This window comes from Myxocyprinus asiaticus, chromosome 39 (genome assembly GCF_019703515.2).
Source record: "Myxocyprinus asiaticus isolate MX2 ecotype Aquarium Trade chromosome 39, UBuf_Myxa_2, whole genome shotgun sequence".
NCBI lineage: Eukaryota > Metazoa > Chordata > Actinopteri > Cypriniformes > Catostomidae > Myxocyprinus > Myxocyprinus asiaticus.
The window spans coordinates 36,932,590-36,956,923 of record NC_059382.1 but is presented as its reverse complement, the minus strand read 5'-3'; the positions used below and the strand labels follow the sequence as shown (position 1 = coordinate 36,956,923).

Sequence of the window (24,334 nt, the reverse complement as noted above, 5' to 3'; positions counted from 1 at the left end):
ATTCCGTGTTTCATTTGTTTCTTTTTGCTTTCAGAACAACACATAATAAGGAAAACACCACTATTAATCCTTGATTGGGTTTCCAACCCAGCATACAGGTACACACTCCTTAAACCATGGTCACACTCAAAATTACATTAAACGAGTAAATGAGAAAACATAAACCCACATCGTGGGGTTAAAAAATCTGAATGCTTCTCAGCCAGGCTCTCTCTCCCTTTCGGTGGACTGGGTCATCTTTTATCTCCCCCGACTCTCACTGTGAACATGGAAATGGTAATTAGTCACAGTTCATCTCAGGTGGATGTCCTTGCCACTCTCCCTCTCCCCAGACGAGCGCTTGACCACGCCCTCACCTCCACATAGCCCCACTGCCCGACTCAGGCCGGGGGAACCGAAACACAAACCAAAACACTTCTCTTTGTAATATAAACAAAGTTTATTTATGCAGTAATATCAATTAATAATTAATACAATGCAGTCAATAAACTTCTGACTTACAACTACAAACTAAACAGTGATATGATTAGATATGGAAATAAAAACAATTCTATAACACATAATGTGTGTGTGTGTGTGTGTGTGTGTGGGGGGGGGGGGTGGTTAATACGAGGGAGAGAGAGAGAGAGAAGTGACAGCCCTAAAGCTGATTTCGCAATAGTGGGAGAGAAAACAGCTGTCAGTTTATCACTCAGAGACGCGGTGGACGGCTCGTAAAAGTCCCGCGTTATTTGACTCTTTAATGGATGAACTCAGTTGCTGTCTCACCCGCGATGGCGAAACTGCACAACAATCCAATTTGGTTGGACCACAATACAGCAAAACAAAATCGTGATAATTAATACCCTGAGTATTAATAATGAGCGGACATGGCGGTCCGTAAACTGTACAAGCAAAAACCTTGAAACACAAGAATAACACACTATAATATTCTATCTCTGCCCAGACGTAAACCTCTTACTTGAATCGCATGAGGACACAGGTGGAATGTGTTTTCCTCCGTCCTTTAACTCTGACCCGGTTCCTTGAGGCTCGGGTGATGACGGGAGGCCGTTTCCTCGCTCTGTCGGCGGGCAGTACGGCTGCTGATTCTCGGCGGGCTGGCGGAGAACTCAGAAATGTCGACTTGATTGAAGATGGAAGAGAAATCATTAATCTCTTCACTTCTGTAGGCAAACAGATGAAGATGCGAATTGCTCGGCGGTCTCCTTCGGATCCGTTAGAGTGTTCGGTTGAACACAGAGTAATCTCAACTCGTCCAGCGAGATGGAGATTATATGGCTACAGTTTCAAGTCGGACGTTACTTCCTTGTGCCACGAGGCTGCACCTGAGAGCAGCAAAGAGCTACATTTATATTCGGTGAACAAAGTCGCTTCATGGATTTGTAGTCTGTTTTGGACTCCCTTTGATTTTGGCTCGATTTTTGTCAGGAAGATTTACGACTTGGTGTGTGGGGGCTGAGTTAGGTTTTACGACTTGTGTTAGGCCTGCCTTTGTTTTCTATCTGAATACATGAGGCCCAACACCCTCCACCATGCGTCTGTCTTTAAAACAAAAGGGAGAGAGAAATCAGGGGAATGCAGAAGTGGCCCACCACAAAGTGCAGCTTTTACGTGTGTGAAAGCTTGTTGACATGGCTCTGTCCACTAGACCGGGTCTGGGGCTCCCTTTTCAGTGAGATCAGTCAGCGGGCTGGTGATTTGTGCTTAGGCACAAACCTTCGATAGTAGCGGGCCTGCCACAGAAACTGTCTCACCTCCTTTTTGGTCTTGGGTCTCGGGCAGGTCGCGATCGCTGCGGTTTTATCAATCTGTGGTCACACCTGCCCGTGACCCAAGTGGAACCCAAGATACCGTACCTCCACCCACCCAATTGTGCGCTTCTTCGGGTTTGCTGTGAGCCCTGCTCATCACAGCGACCTCAGAACCGCCCTCAGATGCTGCATATGCTGTTGCCAATCATTAATGTAAATAATGATAATATCCAAAAAGGCAGCGGCATACGCAGCATGCGGTCTGAGGACTTGGTCCATAAGACACTGAAACGTATCCGGGGCCCCAAACAAACCGAACGGAAGGGTCATGAATTGGTGTAATCCAAACGGTGTGGAAAAGGCTATTTTCTCACGGGACATCGCCGTTAAGAGGATCTGCCAATATCCCTTTGTCAAATCTAGTGTCGAATAAAAGTGAGCCGAGCCCAAACGATCAAGCAGTGCGTCAATACGAGGCATTGGATAAGCATCAAATTTCAACACTGCGTTGACCTTTCTATAATCCACACAGAACCGGACAGAGCCATCACTCTTAGGCACCAGAACCACCGGGCTGGCTGTGGGATTCTTCTATTATGCCCTTATCGAGCATGACCTTTAATTCTTAGTTCCGCACTACTTGTTTCTTGTGTTCGGGTAAGCGGTAAGGATGACTACGTACAACTACCCCGGGGGTTGTTTCAGTGTGGTGTTCTATGAGATTAGTGAAGCCGGGGAGAGGCGAGAACACATCATATAAATGATTTTGCATCTTGGCAATCTCCGTACGTTTTGACTGCGAGAGGTGGTCTCCGCAAGGGACCGGGGTGAACTGATTGGCTTTTAGACTCACCTCCGGGCCGAGCTCCTTCCTCGGAACTACCATCGGCAAGGATACGGGGACCGCTTCTTTCCATGGTTTTAGTAGGTTGAGGTGGTACATTTGATGAGCCCCGCCTCTATCTGAATGCACTACCTCATAATTGACTTCTCCAACTTGCCTTTGCCACTTAAATTTCGAGCTTGATGTGGGCAGTAATACAAGTACTTTATCTCCCGGTGCAAATTCCCGTAGCCGAGCTCCCCTGTTATACAGCCGGGACTGACATTCTTGAGCCTATAGCAAATTCTCCTGTGATTGTCGCCCCAGTGTGTGGAGTTTTGCTCTCAGGTCAAGAATGTATTGAATTTCATTTTTGCTCTGTGAAGGTCCCTCCTCCCAATTTTCCTTCATGACGTCTATGACGCCACGGGGCTTACGCCCATATAACAATTCGAACTGAGAAAACCGTGTGGAGGCTTGCGGGACCTCTCGCACTGCAAATAACAGGGGTTCGGGCCACTTATCCCAATTCTGAGCATCTTTGTGCATGAACTTATGAATCATATTTTTTAAGGTCTTATTAAATCGTTCGACCATGCTGTCCGTTTGTGGATGGTATACGCATGTCCAAATAGATTTAATACCCAATAATTCATACAGCTTGAGTAGTGTACATGACATGAAAGTAGTGCCCTGGTCAGTGAGGATTTCTTTCGGAATCCTCACTTGGGAGATTATTCTGAAGAGTGCCTCCGCAACACTACGTGCTGAGATGTTGCGCAGGGGCACTGCTTCCAGGTATTGCATTGCGTAGTCCACCAGAACCAACACAAAGCACTGCCCGCATGCTGACTGTTCTAATGGCCCGACGAGGTCCATGCCAACTCTGTCGATGGGAACCTCGATCAACGGAAGATGGCGCTTTTGGAGTGGCCGGCGGATTCACCAGCTGACATTCGCAGCATGTTGTACACCACCGGCTAACATCCCCGCGAATGCCAGGCCAATAGAAATGGGCCATGAGACTGCTTAGTGTTTTCCCTTGTCCCAAGTGACCTGCAATCAGACTATGATGAGCCGCCTGGAACAACATTCCCTGACGGCTCCATGGTACTAACAACTGGGTTGTATCTTCTTTTGTCTGAGCGTCCTGCATCACTCGATACAACCGATCGTTTCTAATTGAGAAATATGGATATGTGAGTGCAATATGCGGCTGAAGGGGTTGACCATCAATTACTTTCACTTGGTCAAACGCGTGCTTAAGAGTCTCGTCTCGCGTCTGCTCCAGAGAGATATCCCCAGTGGGAATTCCCCTCCCTTACGTCATCCTGACACGGAGCTGACGTAGATGGCCCTGGCTCCACCTCCCCCGTCAGCGCATTGCACACCCCACACCGTACCACTGTATTACAGGACCCATCCACACACAACCCCTTTAACAATTCGGGAAAAGCCAGCCAATTATTACCCAAAATTAGTGGATGGGTGAGGTGGGAACTAACCACAGCCTCAATATTATGCTTTTGACCCCGAAATAGAATCGTGACGATCACTGCAGGAAAATCGTAAATATCCCCGTGCACACACCACACCCTCATCCTCACCCGATTATTTGCATCCAATGCCCCATTTTGAACCAAGCACTGATGAATGGAGGTTTGGTTACAACCTGAATCCACCAAGGCTTGGTATGTACCCCCCTAATACTCACGGGTATTTGGTATGTCCCGGCTCGATCGGGGGTGGCCTGTGGAGTGTCAGGGACCTGGATCAACGTCCCCACTTCCATCACCGGGCACTGTTCGCGGACATGTCCCAGCTTCCCGTGACTCCAACAGACCGGCCCAAACCTCACATCCACACCAGTGGCGGCAGCCTCCCCCACCTTAGAGGAAGAGTTGGTAGAGCTGGGGGAGAGAGAGACAGGAGTGTTACTACACCCCCGAGGCTGGGACACCTGTCTCGGGGGATTGTTCCACCATTTCCGGGGAAACGGGATAGGTTGGAAAGGAGTGGAGGGGGAGGGACCACAGAGAGAGAGAGAGAGATGCTCTTCTAGACTGCGGCCGACCCGCTGCAGGATGGCTTTCTTCAGCTCATGGTACCTCAGGAGGTTATCGACCGGGAGTTGTTGGGCCGCAAGTTGGGCCTCCCCGGTCAGCAGCGGTAGGAGGTGAACTGCCCAATGCGCCCGCGGCCAGTCCATTGCTTGGGCCGTGCGCTCAGAGTTCCAGAAAGGCCTCCGGGCCTCTTGTGCCCCCATCTTTGCCAGCATCACATGGGGATTTGCTGCAGCCTGATCGTACCCTTTATCTTCATCAACAATAATAAAAGTTTATTCATTATTCTAACATTCATTAGCTATCAAAAATTAGTGCATAAACATTATTTCTATGTATATAGACTAATAAGTGCAAACACAAACTTAAACTACCTTACCTACCATATACCAGACACCCTTCTGGCACATTTCTATACATTAAGAAACAAAAGTTATTACATTTAGGGCCTTTATTACATTTAGGACCACAAGTTATTACATTCAGAACTTTTATTATATTAGGACCAATTATTAAATTTGTGCCCTTCTACAATAGTCCCCAAAACTGAACATTTGGGAATATTTTGCATTAAATGTGACAGAAACAGTTGAATGCTGGTAGACTAAACTAGCATACAACAACAGCATGTTGTATGCAACATCATTTAAAAAGAAAACCTCTCAACCAAGTGAGATGATATTGAGAATTTTAACTGCCCTGCTTTTTATCTGATGCTGAATGAGACTCAGCTAAAGCAAAACTGTTATATTTGCAGCTGAGCAGCTCAAGTAAAAAAGAGAGCGTGGTCATAGAGAATGAGCAGATGGATGAAGACCCGGAGGTGAGCAGAATCCAAACTGATAATTGTGAGGAAATAGATCTGTTTGAAGATGGAGATGAGCCACATCACAGCACCTCCCGACCACACCAGTCTACTGAAGATACTGGTGATTCAAAGTTCAGCACAGGTGATGAGTTTCAGAGAGACCATTCTGAAAGCAAAAAGTGATTTAATGTTTTCCAGCAGGTGTGGTGATGACATAATTTAGTTTTTATTTTGTGTTTGATCACAGGGGCAAAGTGTGCATTATCTGAGGAGCATTTAACCAAGCAGGACTTAGCCTTCCTGTCTGTGCTTGGTTTCCTGTCTCTTTGTGCATCTTCTGAACTCAACGGGGGCTTCTCCTTCAAACCTTTGGACACACAACGCAAGCTGCTCAAACTACTGGACATTACAGACTTCTCACAACCACTACACCTCAACATGGTGATTATGCCAAGATTTGTTTTTTTCCACTCCAGTTGTGAACGACCCTTGAAATCCAGCTGCTTTGTGAATGTACTAACTCTTAAATGATTGAAGAAGATGTCTTACTTTGTTAGAGTTAAGCATTTTCTCAAGGGGATCATCCAAGACAGTGGAGTCACATAGTCAGATTTATGACTGTCGACATATGGTCTGATCCACAATGCAGCTTACAGTGGCCAAGTTTACCAATTAGCCTACTAAGCTAGCATAGCCTATGCAGATATCTACATGAACTTCTGACTCTCCTGTCAAAATGTTATGTAAATACATTTTTTAATAAAATGGTTGTGTTTTGAGCCCATTTTTACTTATCGAACTGTCTTTTAAACGCAAAGTCCAAACTTAACGAAACTTTGAAAACTTTGACACAAAAACGTTTTGAGGAAGCATGCCTTTTGCATTTTTAGTTTGGCATTTTGCATGCATTGTCTTTTATTCAAGTTCTTACATATCCTTAAAATATTGAATGGACAAATCAACAAAAATGACAGCTAGCAGCCAATCAAATTTCAGCAGCTAATAACTTGTGATGTGAACAGCCAATCATTAAGAAATTTTGCATCCACTTACAGGTTGCCAAAATTAGGCTGTATACAAAATGTTGTGAGAATCGGCCATGAGGTGGCGCTACAATAAGCTAATTTACATTTTTGCTTATAATTTCAGAACCGTTAGGTCTAGAATGTGTTTCCTCAGAATCCTTCTGTGTCCCCAAATCAATTAGTCAAGTGGATTTCCAATTCTACAAGAATTTCCACATTTTGAAAAACATACTTTTTTGCACTCGTCCTTGGCTGTTTGTCTGATTTGCATGAAATTTGTTATGTATGATCTAGTGATGCTCCTAAAAAGAGAAAGAAATTTTATTCAGTTCATTTAATCATTCAGAAGATATGAGCCTACATGTTTCAGGGTGTGGTCTATAATGACCAATTGGCCTGTATCTTGGGAGCGCAATTTCCAAATATAACAAAACTTGGTACACATGGACAACAGGACATTTTGAAGGCACATGCCAAATTTAATGAATTTCCAATGCTAGGGGGCGCTAAGTAAATCCTAATTGTGCAACTGTAATTAAAGCAGTTGAAATTCAACACCAAAACTACTGTGTCCACAGGATTTATTCTGTCAAATGTTCTCTTAACACGTGCTTGGACCCCGAAAATTGCTTCTTGTGGCTATATTTTGTTTTGTTTTTCCTACCATTCCATGTCCTCTCTGTCACACAGTCAAACAGTAAGAAGCTTTGCAACCTTTGAGAAAATGCATATACCATGTCTTCTTTGGAAGCTATCAAAGCTGTTTAAAGCATACCTCTAATCCTTGAAGTTGTGTAGCAGCCAACCAGTCAGATTAGAGTTTGCGATTTTGGAAAAGCTTTTTCCATTTTGGCGGTAGGCCTATGCATCAGATGGCGGGCAATCCCTCTGAGACTAACTGAATAAGAATATAATATCTGTTGCTATTCACATTCATCATTGGTGTAAGACACTGAATGTAAAGTTGTTTTGTTTTGTTTGTCTTCGTTCTCTTTTTCTTGTCTAGTATCTCTCATTGCTAAAGAAACTTCCAGCAGAGGTCTCATCTCTTGCTCCTGAAGAATTTGATGCTCTTCTCAGGCCTCTAGCGTAAGGAAGCCTACATATCTTATATGTTCTTGAATTCCTATTGTATGTTTGTCAATTTTGATGCCTTCAGTTTCTGAATGCCTCAGTTTCTGAACACATTTTTTGAATTCTTTTTTCCTTTATTAATCCTTTTCCGTTTTCCTTCCAGAGATGTTTGCTCTCTGTATCGGCTTGATCAGGAGGTGTGTGCTGCTATCTTGTGCGCTCTACTACCCTCCATCAGCTGCCTGGGCCGCATGCCACCCGTGAGCGAACAGGAGGATGAGATGGCACATATCAGAGGAGCTCTGCTCAAAGTCATGTCAGGATTCTGGTGAGAAACACATCTCCTAACTGAGGCCAACAAGAGTTTATTAAAATACTTTCTCATATCCCAGTTTAATGTGCTGAGACAACTATAAGTAAACCATTTTTAGGCTGAATTCCTGAAGAGTGTAAACACAGTGGCTCTAAAATGCTTTCGAAACATTATTTGTTTAAGCAGTCCGACATGCCAATTCTGTCTCAATTTCTGGCAGTAAAGTCAACATAAAATCAAAATTCACCCTACATCTTATTGTGCATGATTCATCAGTGCACAATTTTCATAATCATTATTCAGAAACGTTATTCATGATTGTTATTCAAAATGTAAAGCCCACTTTGCAAAACTGAATACCCATCAATCAAAAAATGGAACACCCACTTTTTATAATCCAGTGAATAGAGCGCAACAGTGTTTGTCCACTTTTTCAGCCGCCTTAGTTGCGGAAGTATTTTTCCCATTCATATTTTCTAGAATTAAAGGGTTCTAACCAAACCAATTAGCTCCAGTGTGAATTGTTACAAACTGATTTTATCAAACAACATTATAAACTGTTAATTAAAGCAAAAAAGTGTTTGAAAATCAGACAAAAAGACATGGGTACAAGACTGTGCCTTTAATGAGGGATTTAACTACAATCACAAGAAGCACATCGAATGATGTAATTTAAAACAAAGGAAAATTAATTATTTAAAGTTGTTGATTATAAGTATAGAAACAATATATTCTAATTTTATTACAAATATTCGGATATATGCAAATAAATATCATGGAGTGGGTGGTCACTGCAGAGCTCTTTTGGTGCACTTTGTTTACAGTGATTCACTGATTGGTGGATCGTTTCCCTTCAGGGTAAATGGGTGGTGTAGTTCTTCAACAGGAACTCCACTATAAACACTTAAACACGTTTCTTTAAATTTTTTTAAATGTAGTTGAAATAACATGGGCTTATGACATCAGCAGATGTGTATTAACGACCTCGTAGCTCACTGTATGTCTGAATAAAAGGTTTATAAGTATTTGATAATAATTAACAAATATGGGGCCTGGGTAGCTCAGCAAGTAAAGATGCTGACTACCACATCTGGAGTTGCAAGTTCGAATCCAGGGCATGCTGAGTGACTCCAGTCAGGCTTCCTAAGCAACCAATTGGCCCGGTTGCTAGGGTGGGTAGAGTCACGTTGGGATAACCTCCTCGTGGTCGCTATAATCTGGTTCTTGCTCTCGGTGGGGCGCGTGGTGAGTTGTGCGTTGATGCCATGGAGAATAGCGTGAAGCCTCCACACGGGCTAGATCTCCGTGGTAATGTACTCAACAAGCCACGTGTTAAGATGCGCAGATTGACTGTCTCAGACGCAGAGGCAACTGAGATTTGTCCTCTGCCACCCAGATTGAGGCGAGTCACTACGCCACCACGAGGACTTAGAGCGCATTGGGAATTGGGCATGCCAAATTGGGGAGAAAAGGGGAGATTTTTTTTTTTTTACATATATGGTAAAGATTCCCTTATGGAAAAAAATGAATTGGATTTTTACTTCTGGAACAAGACTGTTGCGCTGCAATCCCAATGGATAAAATAGTTCTTACCCTACATTTGTTCTCGTTCAGTGTCCTGTGACACTTGAAAATGCACAAATGGGTCGTGAACACCATTTCATGTTGACACACTTTAGACCTCTTTTTCTATACAGTATCTTGGGTAAATCTGGCAAGTGTACTTCAGCTGTGAGGGCAGCACTGGTACAGTGTTTACTGGCCTTGCTGGAGGTAAGAACCTTTTGTAGTGAAGTGATACAAAATAGACAAACACCAACCTAAGGCATACTTGAGTGCATTTTGGACTTTGTTTCTTTTAAACAACTTTGTCTGTTTTTTCATTGGTTTGTAAGGTGGACCCATGCTGTAAGTGGGCGGTGCTTACCCTAAAGGGGGGGGAGCTACCGGTGTCTGTTGTTCTGTCCTCTCATCTCGCAGATCCCCACCACCATGTGTGCATGCAGGCAGCACTGTCTGTGGAACGGTGGGCTGGGCAGACTGTACTGTCTACTGAAGACACTTTCTCTTTAAATGCTAACATAATGTAGTTCAATTTAAACTGATCATTCATTATTCACTTGGGACTCTTACATTCCAGATTGTTCTTTATGAAAGGAGAGGATGATGGAGGGAAGATGATGCTTCCTTTGAAGAATCAGCAGACAGCATTTGAGAACATTTATCTCAAAGCTCAGGAAGGAATGAGAGGACAGGTAAAACTCTATCAACATTCATTTTTATATCTCCAGAGTAAACAAAGAGTCTTAAAAAAGTAGTTCAACTAAAAACGTATTTTCTTGTTTTCTCGCTCTCATGTCATTTCAAACCCATTTGACTTTATCTCTTCTATGGGACACAAATAGAGATGTTTTGGAAAATGTCACGCTGCTCTATTTTCATATAATGAAAAAGCACCATTAAAGAACAATAGAAAGTGTCCATAGGCACTATATTCTTGTATAAGGAACGAATTAAAGTTGTTATATGCTAAAAAATGCAGAGTTCTCAAATTTTATTCACATTTCCACATATTTATACTTGCAGCATGAACACGTGTCACACCAAGTTAAAATATGCAAAAGCGCAAATGAGGTTTGAGGGCTTCAGCAGAGTTGAATATTATCAATGACTTAAATTTAGGTATGTTCCTCACACAAAGTGATCGTATAGCTTCAGAAGTCTTGGGAGATAGCAGATGAGTCATATGAACTATTTCTATTTCTTTTTTAAAGCCTGAATAGTGATACCCAAATTCACCAGAAAGTAAAGATTAACTGATTTATAACTGATTAATTTCATGATATAGCCAATCAAATAATTATTTAATTCTGTGACATCTTTATACACTACAGAGGAACTGTGCTCCTGAAGACTCACCTGATGAGATGTTTAATCGACGGGCGACCTTACTGAAAAGTGTCTCCATGGTGATGTCCTGCAGCCCTGTGTGTGAAAAGCAAGCTCTGTTTGCCCTCTTGCAGTCCTACAAAGAGAACAACATTGACGAACAGCTCATCAAAAAGGTACAGATATGTTGAAACTAGGGCTGTTGATTTAACATGTTAATTCAATGCAAGTAATTATATTAAAGATAACACGTTCAAAAATGAGCGCAATTAATTATGCCCCCATACCATAAGGAATTTTCCTACCATCGGAGCAATTCAAGCTTGAAATACTACCGCATTTGTGAGTCTGAGTCAGCAGGGGGCAGTAAGTGCAGCTCCAGCTGTACAGGCAACAGGCCAAACTTACTGTGTCAGCAGACAGTACAAGATGAAGATGCGTTCTTGTGTTCAAACACAGCTGGTCAGAGCTCAACTCCGAATGCAGGGGCCTGAGGCGTCTTTTAAGTTTCAAATGTCGTTAAACTGCAGACAGCAACCTATGCATTTATGATGTGACGCTCCAAAACCGTCCGTCAGACACGTGCACATTAGAAAAGCCCTTATAACTTAAGGGCTTATAATAAGTATGCCTCGGACAGATTGACGAATTTAATTGCAAAATGGATTGCTGTGAATTGTAGGCCATTGAAATGCTTATGTTCAGTGATATGGGAAATAAATAATATTGCCTTCTAAAGCCACTTTTTTATTGTTTAATCAGTGCTTTTCTCATCTGCCACAATAATGTAATGCATTTTAATCATCTGAATTATTATATTTATTATTTATGTCTAATTATTTAAATACAGTTATTTATTAAATATTTTGTATATAATTAATTTCTTTGGGGGCCTTTCTTGGCAAATATTAACCTCCTAAGACCCGAGCGTGACTGCTGTGTGCATTTTCCATTCCCTTTTTGATTTTTTGATTTTTAAGTAGTAGCACCTAATAAACAAGCAAAAAAAAAAAAAAAAAGAAATGTTCACATATGTGGGCAGCAGGACTAAGTTGTGACATTTTAAATAATACCAAGCTATAGAAAGTCAGATTTTTTTTCATAAAATTGTTTATTATGTTTTTCATAGTGTTGGTTATTCATGTTTTTGAGACATTACAGCTGATTTTCTGTAAAGCTGAATAAATAATTCTTATTAAAAGTAATGGCCAGCATCATCAAATCACTGCCAAACATGTTCAAATAAAATGTAGCATTATAAAATTCTGAATCTATGTACTGATTATCATTGTCCCATGTCTGCCAAACATGTTGAGTGGTCCAAACATCATCTGCAGCCTGAAACTGAACTTTTGGTCTGAGTTTAGGTGTGAATGCACTTGGCTGCATAGAAAAGCTATAGGATGCTCCCTTGCTCCCTATTTAGTGAATGACTTAACCTCCAGTGTGCTGTCTGTCTGCACTGATCTCGGAACTGTTCGAAATGCACCTTATTTTCATCCTAACTCCATATAAAGCCTCTGAAAGCAACATTTCTTTAGCTTTTGGATAAATCCATTGTGAAAATGCCCAGTAATATAGGAATGCAATTACTAATGTTAATGAATAGAACTGTATTGTACAGTGATAACAAAATAAAATCTAAAAAAAATTATTAAAATGAAGCAAAATGACCCACAGATGTGTTAATGCTGAAAGTTATTTAAAATATAAAAAAAAAAATCCAACTTTTGAGGGAGTAATGTCCCAAAATCCACATATGTGGACATCATGTTTATCAGCGCGCTGGCACGCGAAAAATAATTTATTTATTTTTAAAGCGGCATATCAAACAAAATGTGAGATGCTACTATTTACTCCCAAACAGGTTTCAATGAAAAACTTAGAGGTTTCTTACCAAAGGCACTTTGTTGGCTCTGCGCCCATGCTGTAACATTGTCACATGACTCGATGCGCCAGAAGTTTAACCCTTAAATGACAGTGTAGAGTCTTGTGAACAGTGTTCAGTCAGTTTAAATTCATTTAAATTATGCGTTGTGTATAGTAAAGCCAAAATACATTGTCCACGTATGTGGTTGCACAAGGTTAGTGTATATATACGATTAATTGCGATTAATTTTGATTAATTATTCAGCATATCATGTAATTAATTCAATTACAATTTTAATCGTTTGACAACACAAGAAACACGTCACAGGATTTTGGCCTGAATAAAGCAACAATCAGCCAGGCCATTTTTGAGACGCTGCTGTTTAGATTCATTAAATGTTTTCCATGTGGTGTCTGTGCAGGTTCTGGGAGGTGTGTCTCGGTCGCTTGGCTACAGAGAATCTGAGAGTTTGATTAGTTCACACCTGTATTACCTGGTGGCCGAGTGGCTGAACCAGAAACAAGCCGACTCGAGGTACACGCTACAGTCCTTCCCTTACACTCTGTTGGGCTACAGTGATCTGGAAGAGTTTTACAGGTATATTCTCCTATAAATTCTCCAGTTTTGAGTGTTTTGTTGCTTGTAATTTGTTAGGTCTGAGCTCTGAAGTCATCAATTCATTGATCAGAAGGTGTGAAAACCCTCAACCACCACAATCTTGATTTCAGGTCGTCTTATCATGTGCTGATCCCACATCTGGTCTTCCTGAATGACTTTGAAGAGGTGAAATCTATTGGAGGTCATCTGAACCAAGACTGGAAACAGCTGCTGTCTAACTGCTTCCCCAAGATCATGGTCAACATCCTGCCACACTTCGCCCTTGCCGGGCAAGACGCCCAGGTGGCCCAACAGAGAGAGAAAGCTCACAAGGTGTATGATTTACTGAAAGACAGCAACTGCCTGGGGAAACAGGTGCGGGAACTGAATTTCACTAAATTCAGTTTATGTTTGCAGTACTGATCTAGTATGTTTCTTTCTGTAGATGCATTTCAAATCTAAGTAGAGTTGTTATGTCATATTTACTCACAGTATAGTCACTCTTTTGTCTCTGTCTTTCAGCAAATTGACAGTTTGATTCGAAATAATCTTGCTGATATAGTGGTGGAGCTGTTAATGACACTGCATGAAACAGCAGGAGAGGCTGCAGTGGATAGAGGAGACCTGCACAAATTTTCTGGGTATTTAGTCGTTTCTTTTCATGCTTCCTTACAGATCATTTAAAGAGCACATATTATGGTTTTTAAACGTGCCTAATTTTGTTTTCAAGGTCACATACAATAGATTTACATGCATCCAAGGTCAAAAAACACTTTAATTTGCTCATAATTTAAATTGCAGCATTACCTTTTTTTCCCCAGTTTCAAAAACGACTCATTCAATGATCCGTTCCAAAGGATTCATTCTAAACTCCTCCTTTCAGAGAGCCTACTCTGCTCTGTTTGGTCAGATGTCCCAGTCTGTTGTGATTGGTCTACCGCTTAGTGTAGTGTTTGAGGGCGGGTCAAAGCTGTTCGCGAGCAGCCAATGAAGACCAGAGGCGGGTTTTTTGTTACCAAACTATGTAGGTTAGTACAGGAAGTAAGTCTGGAATTACTAACGACTCGTTTCGGGTGTTCAGAATCGGTTCTTTCTTTTGGGAGTCAATAACTCCATTTGTCGTGCACTTTGATTTTTGAAACTTTGCAGACTTTTTTACATTCCCAAACAGCTATATAACACACTACATGAAAGGTAATATTTGAAAAACCATAATAGGTGCTCTTTAAGGGGTCATATCCCCGTCCCAAAATATTTATATATTTTTTTTAACCTAAGCTCCAAAAATGACTCGTTCTGCACTTCTTCCATCAAAGAGCTAGGAGCTAAATATGACCACCCACGTTTAAATGTCAAGGATGCCTATATTGGGGGATTAGAAACTTGAAGGTGAAACAATTAGGAAAAAGCTGAATAGATACTATTATTCCTACACATCATTGTCGGGTTGCACCATCTGTGCATATTGTCTCACTTTAATTTGAGAACCATCAGTTCTTCACGCAAGACATAGCTAGTAGGTCGCACGCTCTTTGTAAAGGAGTGTGTACTCGCATAAGACAACATTTGCCTTTATTGATCCGATAAGCAGCCTTGAAATTTGTAAACAGAAGTGAAAACCTGTGCATTTCAGGTTTGTTGAAAAAGGTTGTTTTGACTGCACCAGACAGCCAGCTGTTTAACCTCCCTTCTGTATGCAGACTCATTGTCATCTTGGATGAGGCCGATGACAGTGGTGTCATCTGCAAACTTCAGGAGCTTGACAGAGTGGTCCTTGGCGATGCAGTCGTTGGTGTAGAGGGAGAAGAGTAGTGGGGAGAGCACACACCCCTGGGGGACACAAGTGCTGATTGTACAGGTGCTGGAAGTGAATTTCCCCTGTCTCACAAGCTGCTGCCTGTCCGTCAGAAAGCTGGTAATCCACTGACAGATAGACGTGGGAACAGAGAGTTTGTGTAATTTAGTCCAGAGAATAGCTGGGATGATGGTGTTGAAAGCCGAACTGAAGTCCACAAAAAGGATCCTTGCATATGTCCCTGGTCTGTCCAGATGTTGCAGGATATGATGCAATCCCATGTTGACTGCATCATCCACAGACCTGTTTGCTCGATAAGCAAATTGAAGGGGATCTAGAAAGGGTCCAGTGATGTCCTTCAGGTGGGCCAACACCAGTCTCTCAAATTACTTCATGACCACAGACTCAGGGCAACAGGTCTGTAGTCATTAAGTCCTGTGATTTTTGGTTTCTTTGGGATGGGGATGATAGTGGAACGTTTGAAGCAGCTTGGGACTTCACACATCTCCAGTGATCTATTGAAGATCTGTGTGAAGATGGGGGCCAGCTGGTTAGCACAGGATCTAAGACATGCAGGTAAAAAGCCATCTGGGCCCTGTGCTTTCCTTATCCTTTGTTTTCGAAAGACGCGGCTCACATCATCTTCACAGATCTTAAGTGCAGGTTGAGTAGCAGGAGGGGGGAGGAGGGGGGGTTGCAGGAGGTGTTGGTGTTTGTGTGAAGTGAAGGTCAGAGTGGGTGTGGGGTGTGAGATTGGGCCTTTCAAATCTACAATAGAACACATTCAGGTCGTCAGCCAGTTGTTGGTCCACCACAGGGTTGGGGGTAGGAGTCCTGTAATTCGTAAGTTGTTTCATGCCACTCCACACTGATGCAGGGTCGTTAACTGAAAACTTGTTTTTCAGCTTCTCAGAGTATCTTCTTTTAGCCACTCTGATTCCCTTATTCAGTGTGTTCCTGGCCTGATTGTACAAGACTTTATCCCCAACTCTGTAAGCATCCTCTTTGGCCTGACAAAGCTGCCTGAGTTCCGCTGTAAACCATGGTTTGTCATTGTTAAATGTTAAATAAGTCCTTGTAGGAATGCACATATCCTCACAGGAACTGATATATGATGCAACAGTATCTGTGAGCTCGTCCAGGTCTGTGGCTGCAGCCTCAAAAACACTCCAATCAGTGCAGTCAAAGCAGGCTTGTAGTTCCAGCTCTGCTTCATTGGTCCATCTCTTTACAGTCCTTACTACAGGCATAGCAGATTTTAATTTCTGTCTGTAGGTTGGAAGATGAACCAGACAGTGATCAGATAGTCCCAAAGCTGCTCTAGGAACAGAGTGATATGAATCCTTTATTGTTGTGTAGCAGTGATCCAGTATATTTCTGTCTCTGGTTGGGCATGTAATGTGCTGTTTGTATTTGGGCAGTTCATGTGTGAGGTTTTCTTTGTTAAAATTCCCAAGAATAAAAATAACTAAGTCTGGGTATTGTTGTTCTGTGTCTGTGATTTGATCAGTCAGCTGTTGCAGCGCTGTGTTCACACACGCATTTGGCATGATATACACACTCACCAGAATAAACGAGGAAAACTCCCGCGGCGAATAGAAAGGCTTACAGTTAATAAAGAGTGCTTCCAAATTAGGACAGCACATTCTCTTTAACGTTGTTACATCTGTATACCAACTTTCATTGATGTAAAAGCATGTTCCACTGCCTCTCGTTTTCCCCGTTAACTCCGCGATGCGATCCGCTCTGAACAGCTGAAAGCCCGGCAGATGTAACACGCTGTCCGGAATGGCTTCACTCAGCCAGGTTTCTGTGAAGCACAAGACAGCAGAGGTTGAAAAGTCCTTGTTTGTGCGGGTGAGGAGATGTAGTTCGTCCGTTTTGTTAGGAAGAGAGCGGAGATTCGCAAGATGAATGCTCGGCAGCGTTGTTCGAAAGCCCCGCCGATGAAGCCTGACCAGTGCGCCTGCTCGTTTCCCTCGCCTGCGTCTCATAGCGTGTTTAAATAGCACAGCCGCGCCTCTGAATAAAATGTCAAACAAAACGTCCGAATATTCAAAATCCGGGAAAAGATTGAACGGTATATGCTGTCAAATGTTCAACAGTTCGTCTCTGATAAAACTGACTGGAAGAAGATTACTAAACACAGGACAAACAAACAAAAACAACAAAACAATAGAAGCGCTCACACCGAGGCGGCCATCCGCGGCGCCATCATGATAAATTAATATTGTGTATTGCCCCCTTTAGCATCAATGACAGCGTGCAGTCTTTTGTAATAGTTGGCTATGATGCCCCAAATTCTTGCAGGTGGTATAGCTGCCCATTCGTCTTGGCAAAATGCCTCCAGGTCATGCAAATCTTTGGTCGTCTTGCATGAACTGCACGTTTGAGATCTCCCCAGAGTGGCTCAATGATATTAAGGTCAGGAGACTGTGATGGCCACTCCAGAACCTTCACCTTTTTCTGCTGTAACCACTGGAGTGTCAACTTGGCCTTGTGCTTAGGGTCATTGTCATGCTGGAAAGTCCAAGTGTGTCCCATGCGCAGCTTTCATGCAGAAGAATGCAAATTGTCTGCCAGTATTTTCTGATAACATGCTGCATTCATCTTGCCATCAGTTTTCACAAGATTCCCCGTGCCTTTAGAGCTCACACACCCCCAAAACATCAGTGAGCCACCACCATGCTTCACAGTGGGGATGGTATTCTTTTAGGACTTGTAGACCCCTCTCCAAACATAGCGCTTATGGTTGTGACCATAAAGCTCTATTTTGGTCTCGTCACTCCAAATTACAGTGTGCCAGTAGCTGTGAGGCGTGTCAAGGTGTTGTCGGGCATATTGTAACCGGGCTTTTTTGTAGCATTGGCGCAGTAAAGGCTTCTTTCTGGCAACTCGACCATGCAGCTCATTTTTGTTCAAGTATCGTCGTATTGTGCTCCTTGAAACAACCACAACGTCTTTTTCCAGAGCAGCCTGTATTTCTCCTGAGGTTTACCTGTGGGTTTTTATTTGTATCCCGAACAAATTCTTCTGGCAGTTGTGGCTGAAATTTTCTTTTTCTACCTGACCTTGGCTTGGTATCAAGAGATCCCTGAATTTTCCACTTCTTAATAAGTGATTGAACAGTACTGACTGGCATTTTCAAGGCTTTGGATATCTTTTTATATCCTTTTCCATCTTTATATAGTTCCATTACCTTGTTACGCAGGTCTTTTGACAGTTCTGTTCCTCATGGCTCAGTATCTAGCCTGCTCAGTGCATCCACGTGAGAGCTAACAAACTCATTGACTATTTATACACAGACACTAATTGCAATTTAAAATCCACAGGTGTGGGAAATTAACCTTTAATTGCTATTTAAACCTGTGTGTGTCACCTGGTGTGTCTGTAACAAGGCCAAACATTCAAGGGTATGTGAACTTTTGATCAGGGCCATTTGGGTGATTTCTGTTATCATTGTGGTTTATTTGGTTTCAGGGACAACAGTTCTAAAGGCACACCTTAAGGAAAATGTGTTTTTTTTATTTTGTCTCAACCTGTATCAAGATCGAAAAAGCTATTTATTTTTGTTGAATATTAATGGAACAACATAATTGTGTAAAAAGAAATAATAGCAGAAGGTTGTTTTGATAAAAATTCAGTTTAAAAAAAATAAATGTGGGTAAAAGGCCCTTAGGGGTTTTATAGTGATTTCTGTAGATATATCGATAATAATCAGCATATCATGTAATTACTTGACAGCCTAATAAAAATTATTTTACCCCTACTTCTTTGAAAATAGTGATGTCAAAATGCCTGTGGTACCAAGTCGACACCAAAATAGAAAAACATTTCATATGAGCTTTTGCACAGTAGCACTTGCAGTATGCAGGTTTTAAAATTATGAATCATACTAACCTTATTAATATTCATGAGCTAGTAGTAAATTTGCACTGGGAGGCTGTCTGACTGAGCTTGAAAGTGCGTTGGGTTGTATGGCTACTTGTCATGATTTTAATTTAATATTTGTTATTTAAACCCTTTCAAATAAATGTTTTTGTTTAATGGCATTTCAGTTTTTGGATCAAAATTGGTATTGAGATTTAACAAATATCACTGATATTTCCACAAAGAATTATGAAATTGTGGACACCACTACCTATTTAAATGTATGCATTTTGAAGATTTATGATAATTGCACCCATAACCTTGAAAAACATGCTTTATTTATGTAATTAGGGAGCTGGATCCTGCCCCAAACCCACCGTTCTTCAGCTCATACGTGATCAAAGCCACACTGGATTACCTGAGCAAGTGCCACAGTGCCAGTCACAAGTCTCTGGTCACCATCCTGTCCAAGACCCCCGTGAGTCTTCACCTGAGCTTATGTGAATGACTTTATAAAAGTGTAGCAAGTCGTTAAATTCTTTGGTCTGTGTTTGTTCTGTAAATGTATTAGATGTCTATTCAGAAGATCCTTGTAGCGATCTGCCAGAAAGCAGCTGAGACCACCAACGCTTACGAACGGCACCGCATACTGATGATGTACCACCTGTTTGTCAGTCTGCTGCTCAGAGAGGTGAAGGACGGGCTGGGCGGAGCCTGGGCGTTTGTGCTGCGTGACATCATCTATACACTCATTCACCACATCAACAGCAGGTCTGCTCACACACACACACACACACACACACACACACACACACACACACGTACACATTTTACAAGCTCAAAACCCCCAGAGAATTAAAATTGAAGTTTATTCTGTATGTGGTAATGTACTTAAAATTAAACTTTTAGCAGATTCAGTCAGTTTTCTCTTCTTGGCATCATTTTGCACTCAGAAGTGCATACAAAAGTTTTGTCCAATAAAATACTCTTTAGAATGATAATGTCCCCTCCCCCAAAAGGTTGAGAAATGCAGTCTATAGGCTGATTGTGTGTTTCAGATCAGCTCAACAGGACGAGGTGTCCACTCGCAGTCTTTCTCTGTGCTGTGATCTGCTGGCATTGGTCTGTCAGACAGCTGTGCAGTTCTGCGATGACGCTCTGGAGAGCCATCTGCAGGTCATTGTAGGAACTCTCACGGCACAGGTCACTGAGCAGTCTGCCATATCTCAGAAGGTAATAGAGCAGAGGAATGTATTCTTACTGTTAGATATTGAATTCGGAATGGCATACTACCATAACATAGTACTGTACTGTATGTAGTATGCCATTCCAAACTCACCACTATTTTCCATTCATATTCACAAGTTAGCTTTATTTGGTATTTGTCATAAACCATCATCTCACAAATAAGATTGAAGTGCTGACTTTTTGTTAACATGACATTGTATTTAAAGATGTACATTTATTTGGCATTCCTATTCACCTTGTGTATTTAGCCGTTTGATGATATTTAAAAGATATCTCAACATTTATGAATTTGCTCAGAAATTTTAAATTTTTTTTTTTTTTAATAAGAAGAATCATCTTTCAGCCAAATTACCAATTATAGCCAACAAGATAAAAATGTTTAATACAAGAAATAAAATATTGTAAAAATCTATTTAATAATAATCAAGGTGGTGACAAATAACAACATTTACCTGTGTCTTCACATACATAATATGTATATACATGCATTTAAAAAAACTTTGTCTATAAATATGAAAAAGATATTTTTAGAACTGATTTTGGAAATCAACCAATTTCTCTTTCAGTATTTTTGCCTAACATGGTGTCATTAACAAATAAAGTTGCTTGTGTGATAAAAATGAGAAGTTCTTTATAAATCTAGTTTAAAAAACATGTGGCAAGTTTTAGAAACAACTTCTGTGTCCATATATGCATTTATTCAAAATGTTAAAAGCATTTATACAAAAAAAGTTATTTATTGACTTTAAAAATGTCAAGTGGTGTAACCATCAAGAAAAATGTATTAAAATACTTTCCTTCCTCCTTGAATACACGACTGTGTATGAGTGTACACAATTTAAGCATTAATTTCAAAAGTTTTATAATATTTTAAAAATATTTAATTTACTAAATATTACTAGATTACTCCATTTTACCTCTAAAAATAAATAAATAAATAAAGGCAAAATATATGGTATTTAAAAAAAAAAAAAAAAAAAAATATATATATATATATATATATATATATATATATATATATATATATATATATATATAGTCTTAAGACAACAAAATAGCTACCTGCATGTTGGTTACACCACCTGACTGTGATTTGATGGATAAAAGTTTTTTAGATTTTAATAATATTTTAAAACAAAATGTTTCAGTAATTTTTTTTATTTATTTGTTTTATATGTAAATAATAAATGTTTATTCTGCAATACTCAATAGGATATATACTCAATAAGACTTGTATTTGTAATACTATCTGTGGACGGTTACACCATTTAGAGATTTTTTATTTTAAGCTCCAGAAAAAATACCAAAATTACTTTGAACTCAGAAATTGAAAACATGTTGATCATAGTACAGGTGTATTCAAGTAATATTGTGTAAAACTGCATTTTTAATGACTTCATAGAGCTGGGTAAAAAAAAGAGTGTCACAGCATTGACCCTTAAATCTGAAACGCTATTAAAATACCTCTCTCTTAAATTTCTCATATGAGTCATGACACAAGAAGCAGCTTCAATCTGGCCAACTGATGCAGTCTTTAGGAAACTTAATGGCCAATTAAAACAGCAGATTAAAATCATCGGGATATTCACAATGTTGGTTTAATTTATTCCAATAATAAAAAAAATAAAAAAATCACTTAATATGTCATAATTATTCGATATATCACCCAATCCTTTTTAGAGGACTTTAAATATGGTTTGATTGATTATTCTGAAGTAAATTATAAATTTTTTTTTTCATGTGGGTGCTTTTCAGGTGCTCAGTCTGCTGAGATTCCTGGTGATGGAGAACCCAGAGAACCGGATGTTGAGGAAGTCCATACCACTGCTGGAGCCGTTCCCTGACCGCCCTGCCTTCAGAGAGCTCAGAGCCGCCCAGCACGCCCTCAAATACACCGCAGGAGCTTTCACTCTCACACAGGTACATACAGTGTGCTGTCCTGTCACAAATGCTGCTTTGATCAGAGTTATTTCACATTAAAATCATGAAAGTATCAATTGGATAGTCAAAAAAAACAAAAATAGTTTCTCTTTTAATTAAGAATTCATTTGAAACTAATTCATAGTTGTTTGAGGAAGTTTACAATTTTCTCTGTTTCTCAGGTTCTTCATCAAAAATGTTTCTTATCCTCCTCTTTTTTCTGTCCATTGCAGGAAATTGAGCATTTTCTGTCTGTTACATCATGTGATTCGTTGCCTCTGGCACGTCTGGAGGGATTGAAGGATTTGAGAAGGCAGCTTCACAGTCATAAAGAGCAGATAGGCCAACTACTGAGAGAATGCCACGGTCAGTCACATTACTCAACAGCATTTTTCATACAACCAATAGACGTGTGCTATAGTTACTATATAGAGGGGAGACTGTGGCTAGTTGTCACATGGGCTAAAATAGATCTCAGTACCATTGATGTTTGGAGTCAGATGTCCAAATGCTTAAGTGTGCTTTCTCTAGCAAAGGTTTTTTATGTTGGTTTCAAAACCTAGTTCAAAACTTTCTTAAATTCGAATTTTTTATGTGAATTCCACCCTGCAAGATACATTTTCACTATCATTATATTTTTGTTATAGCTCTTGGGTTGTGATGGGACGATATGATTATCTCAGGATTCGGTTTGATATACGATATTTGAACTGATGTATATTTATTTTGTTTTAGTAATTTGTCTTGATTAATATAATCAAATTTTAACTTTTTTAAAATATATAAAGTCTACTTTCTGTCAAATAATATTATTTATAATAATATTAGTATTATAATAATAATAAGTAATAACATTATGTTTACGTGCATTCGTTTGTGTAACTAGCGCTATAAAGGTACTGTCACTTTAAGAGTTTAACCCTCTGGGGTCTTAGGGTGTTTTGGGCCCTGGAGAAGTTTTGACATGCCTTGACATTTGTGCTTTTTTCAGTTGCTTAAAAACATATTAATGGCTAAAGTCTGATAACACTGTATTCAGCACAAACTGAGCTACAATAATATGAGCAACATGTATGTACATGTTTGTATTTTTGAGAAAATAACGTTTATGTGTGGTTTTTGAAAAAACAAAAAATTTAAGTCACTGAAATAAGGCCATATATCACATACTAAACATTTGTTCACAAGACTTTTGAGAACTGGATCTTGTAGCCCAGAGTTTTTGCTACAAAAATGATGTGAAAACCATCCTGATCACTTTCATACAAAACAGTATAGTCTTAACTTTTGTAAGACACTTTTAGTGTTAGAAAGGCCATATGCGAGGAGGCGTGAATGATCATGAGGAGACAAAGACCCCTCCCCTGAGAGAGAATGAATGTGAGGAGACTTAATGATTGAATGTATTATCTTACTATACATTTTCTTTACATAAAGACTTAACTTAAAAACTTTAGACCTACACTACCGTTTAAAAGTTTATAGATCTGTTAGATTTTTTAATGTTTTTAAAAGAAGTCTCTTCTGCTCACCAAGGTTGCATTTATTGATCCAAAATAGAGCAAAAACAGTGATATTGTGAAATATTTTTACAATTTAAAATAACTGTTTTCTATTTGAATATATTGTCAAATGCAATTTATTCCTGTGATCAAAGCTGAATTTTCAGCATCATTACTGCAGTCTTCAGTGTCACGTGATCTTCAGAAATCATTCTGATATGCTGATTATCTAATATGGGCATATTTACAGCACATTTTACACATTTACACCTGAACAGATATTTGCAAGCACAAGCTTCGTTTATGATAATGAGGCAGCATAAACACTTGTTAAAATATAATCTAAACATTCATCATATTACATATCATATTTATATCATACAGCATACAATTTAAATACCTGCTTTAGCCGAAACAACATTTAAATATAACTAAAACTTGCCTATTAGGACATATTTCAAATGTCAATACTCTGAATACTGGCTGGCAAGTCTGGAAATAGTCCAGCTAGTAAAATATGTACATGTTTATATAAAATAGCATGTCAACTAATGTAAGTAAAACTAAATGACTTACTCATCCGAAATTGTATCCTTGGCTGGATCAAGTCGCTCTTCAAAATGTAAACGTTCATCGTCGGAGTCCCGCTCTTCTTCTGAGGAAAATGTGAACTCTTCTTCTCGTCATTATCCAGGACCATCTGTAGAGCTTCCTCACCTGTGTAGCATGCCATCTTCCAAACGTGCAGGAAAGTGAATGAATCTGATGATGAAACTTTTTTTT

The 24,334-nt window shown here is 40.1% G+C and overlaps 1 protein-coding gene across 7 annotated transcripts in view; it reads left to right on the top strand.

The window, feature by feature from the left end:
- atm (ATM serine/threonine kinase) overlaps nt 1-24,334 on the top strand; it is a 132,700-nt gene that overhangs the window by 33,793 nt on the left and 74,573 nt on the right. For 5 of the 7 annotated variants that reach the window (XR_007895294.1, XM_051678490.1, XM_051678491.1 and 2 more), the window contains 16 exons: nt 5,398-5,590; nt 5,696-5,889; nt 7,480-7,562; nt 7,711-7,875; nt 9,558-9,633; nt 9,756-9,886; nt 10,001-10,115; nt 10,755-10,925; nt 13,041-13,216; nt 13,348-13,591; nt 13,739-13,857; nt 19,233-19,359; nt 19,453-19,652; nt 19,940-20,114; nt 21,885-22,049; nt 22,283-22,415. Coding sequence is in view for 5 of the 7 variants with exons in the window: in XM_051678490.1 (XP_051534450.1) it covers nt 5,398-5,590; nt 5,696-5,889; nt 7,480-7,562; nt 7,711-7,875; nt 9,558-9,633; nt 9,756-9,886; nt 10,001-10,115; nt 10,755-10,925; nt 13,041-13,216; nt 13,348-13,591; nt 13,739-13,857; nt 19,233-19,359; nt 19,453-19,652; nt 19,940-20,114; nt 21,885-22,049; nt 22,283-22,415 (2,467 nt within the window). In the remaining 2 variants the exon portion in view is untranslated. Of the gene's footprint in view, nt 1-5,397; nt 5,591-5,695; nt 5,890-7,479; nt 7,563-7,710; nt 7,876-9,557; nt 9,634-9,755; nt 9,887-10,000; nt 10,116-10,754; nt 10,926-13,040; nt 13,217-13,347; nt 13,592-13,738; nt 13,858-19,232; nt 19,360-19,452; nt 19,653-19,939; nt 20,115-21,884; nt 22,050-22,282; nt 22,416-24,334 lie in introns of those variants that run through there. The other 2 variants (XR_007895295.1, XM_051678494.1) reach the window with 2 other exon arrangements.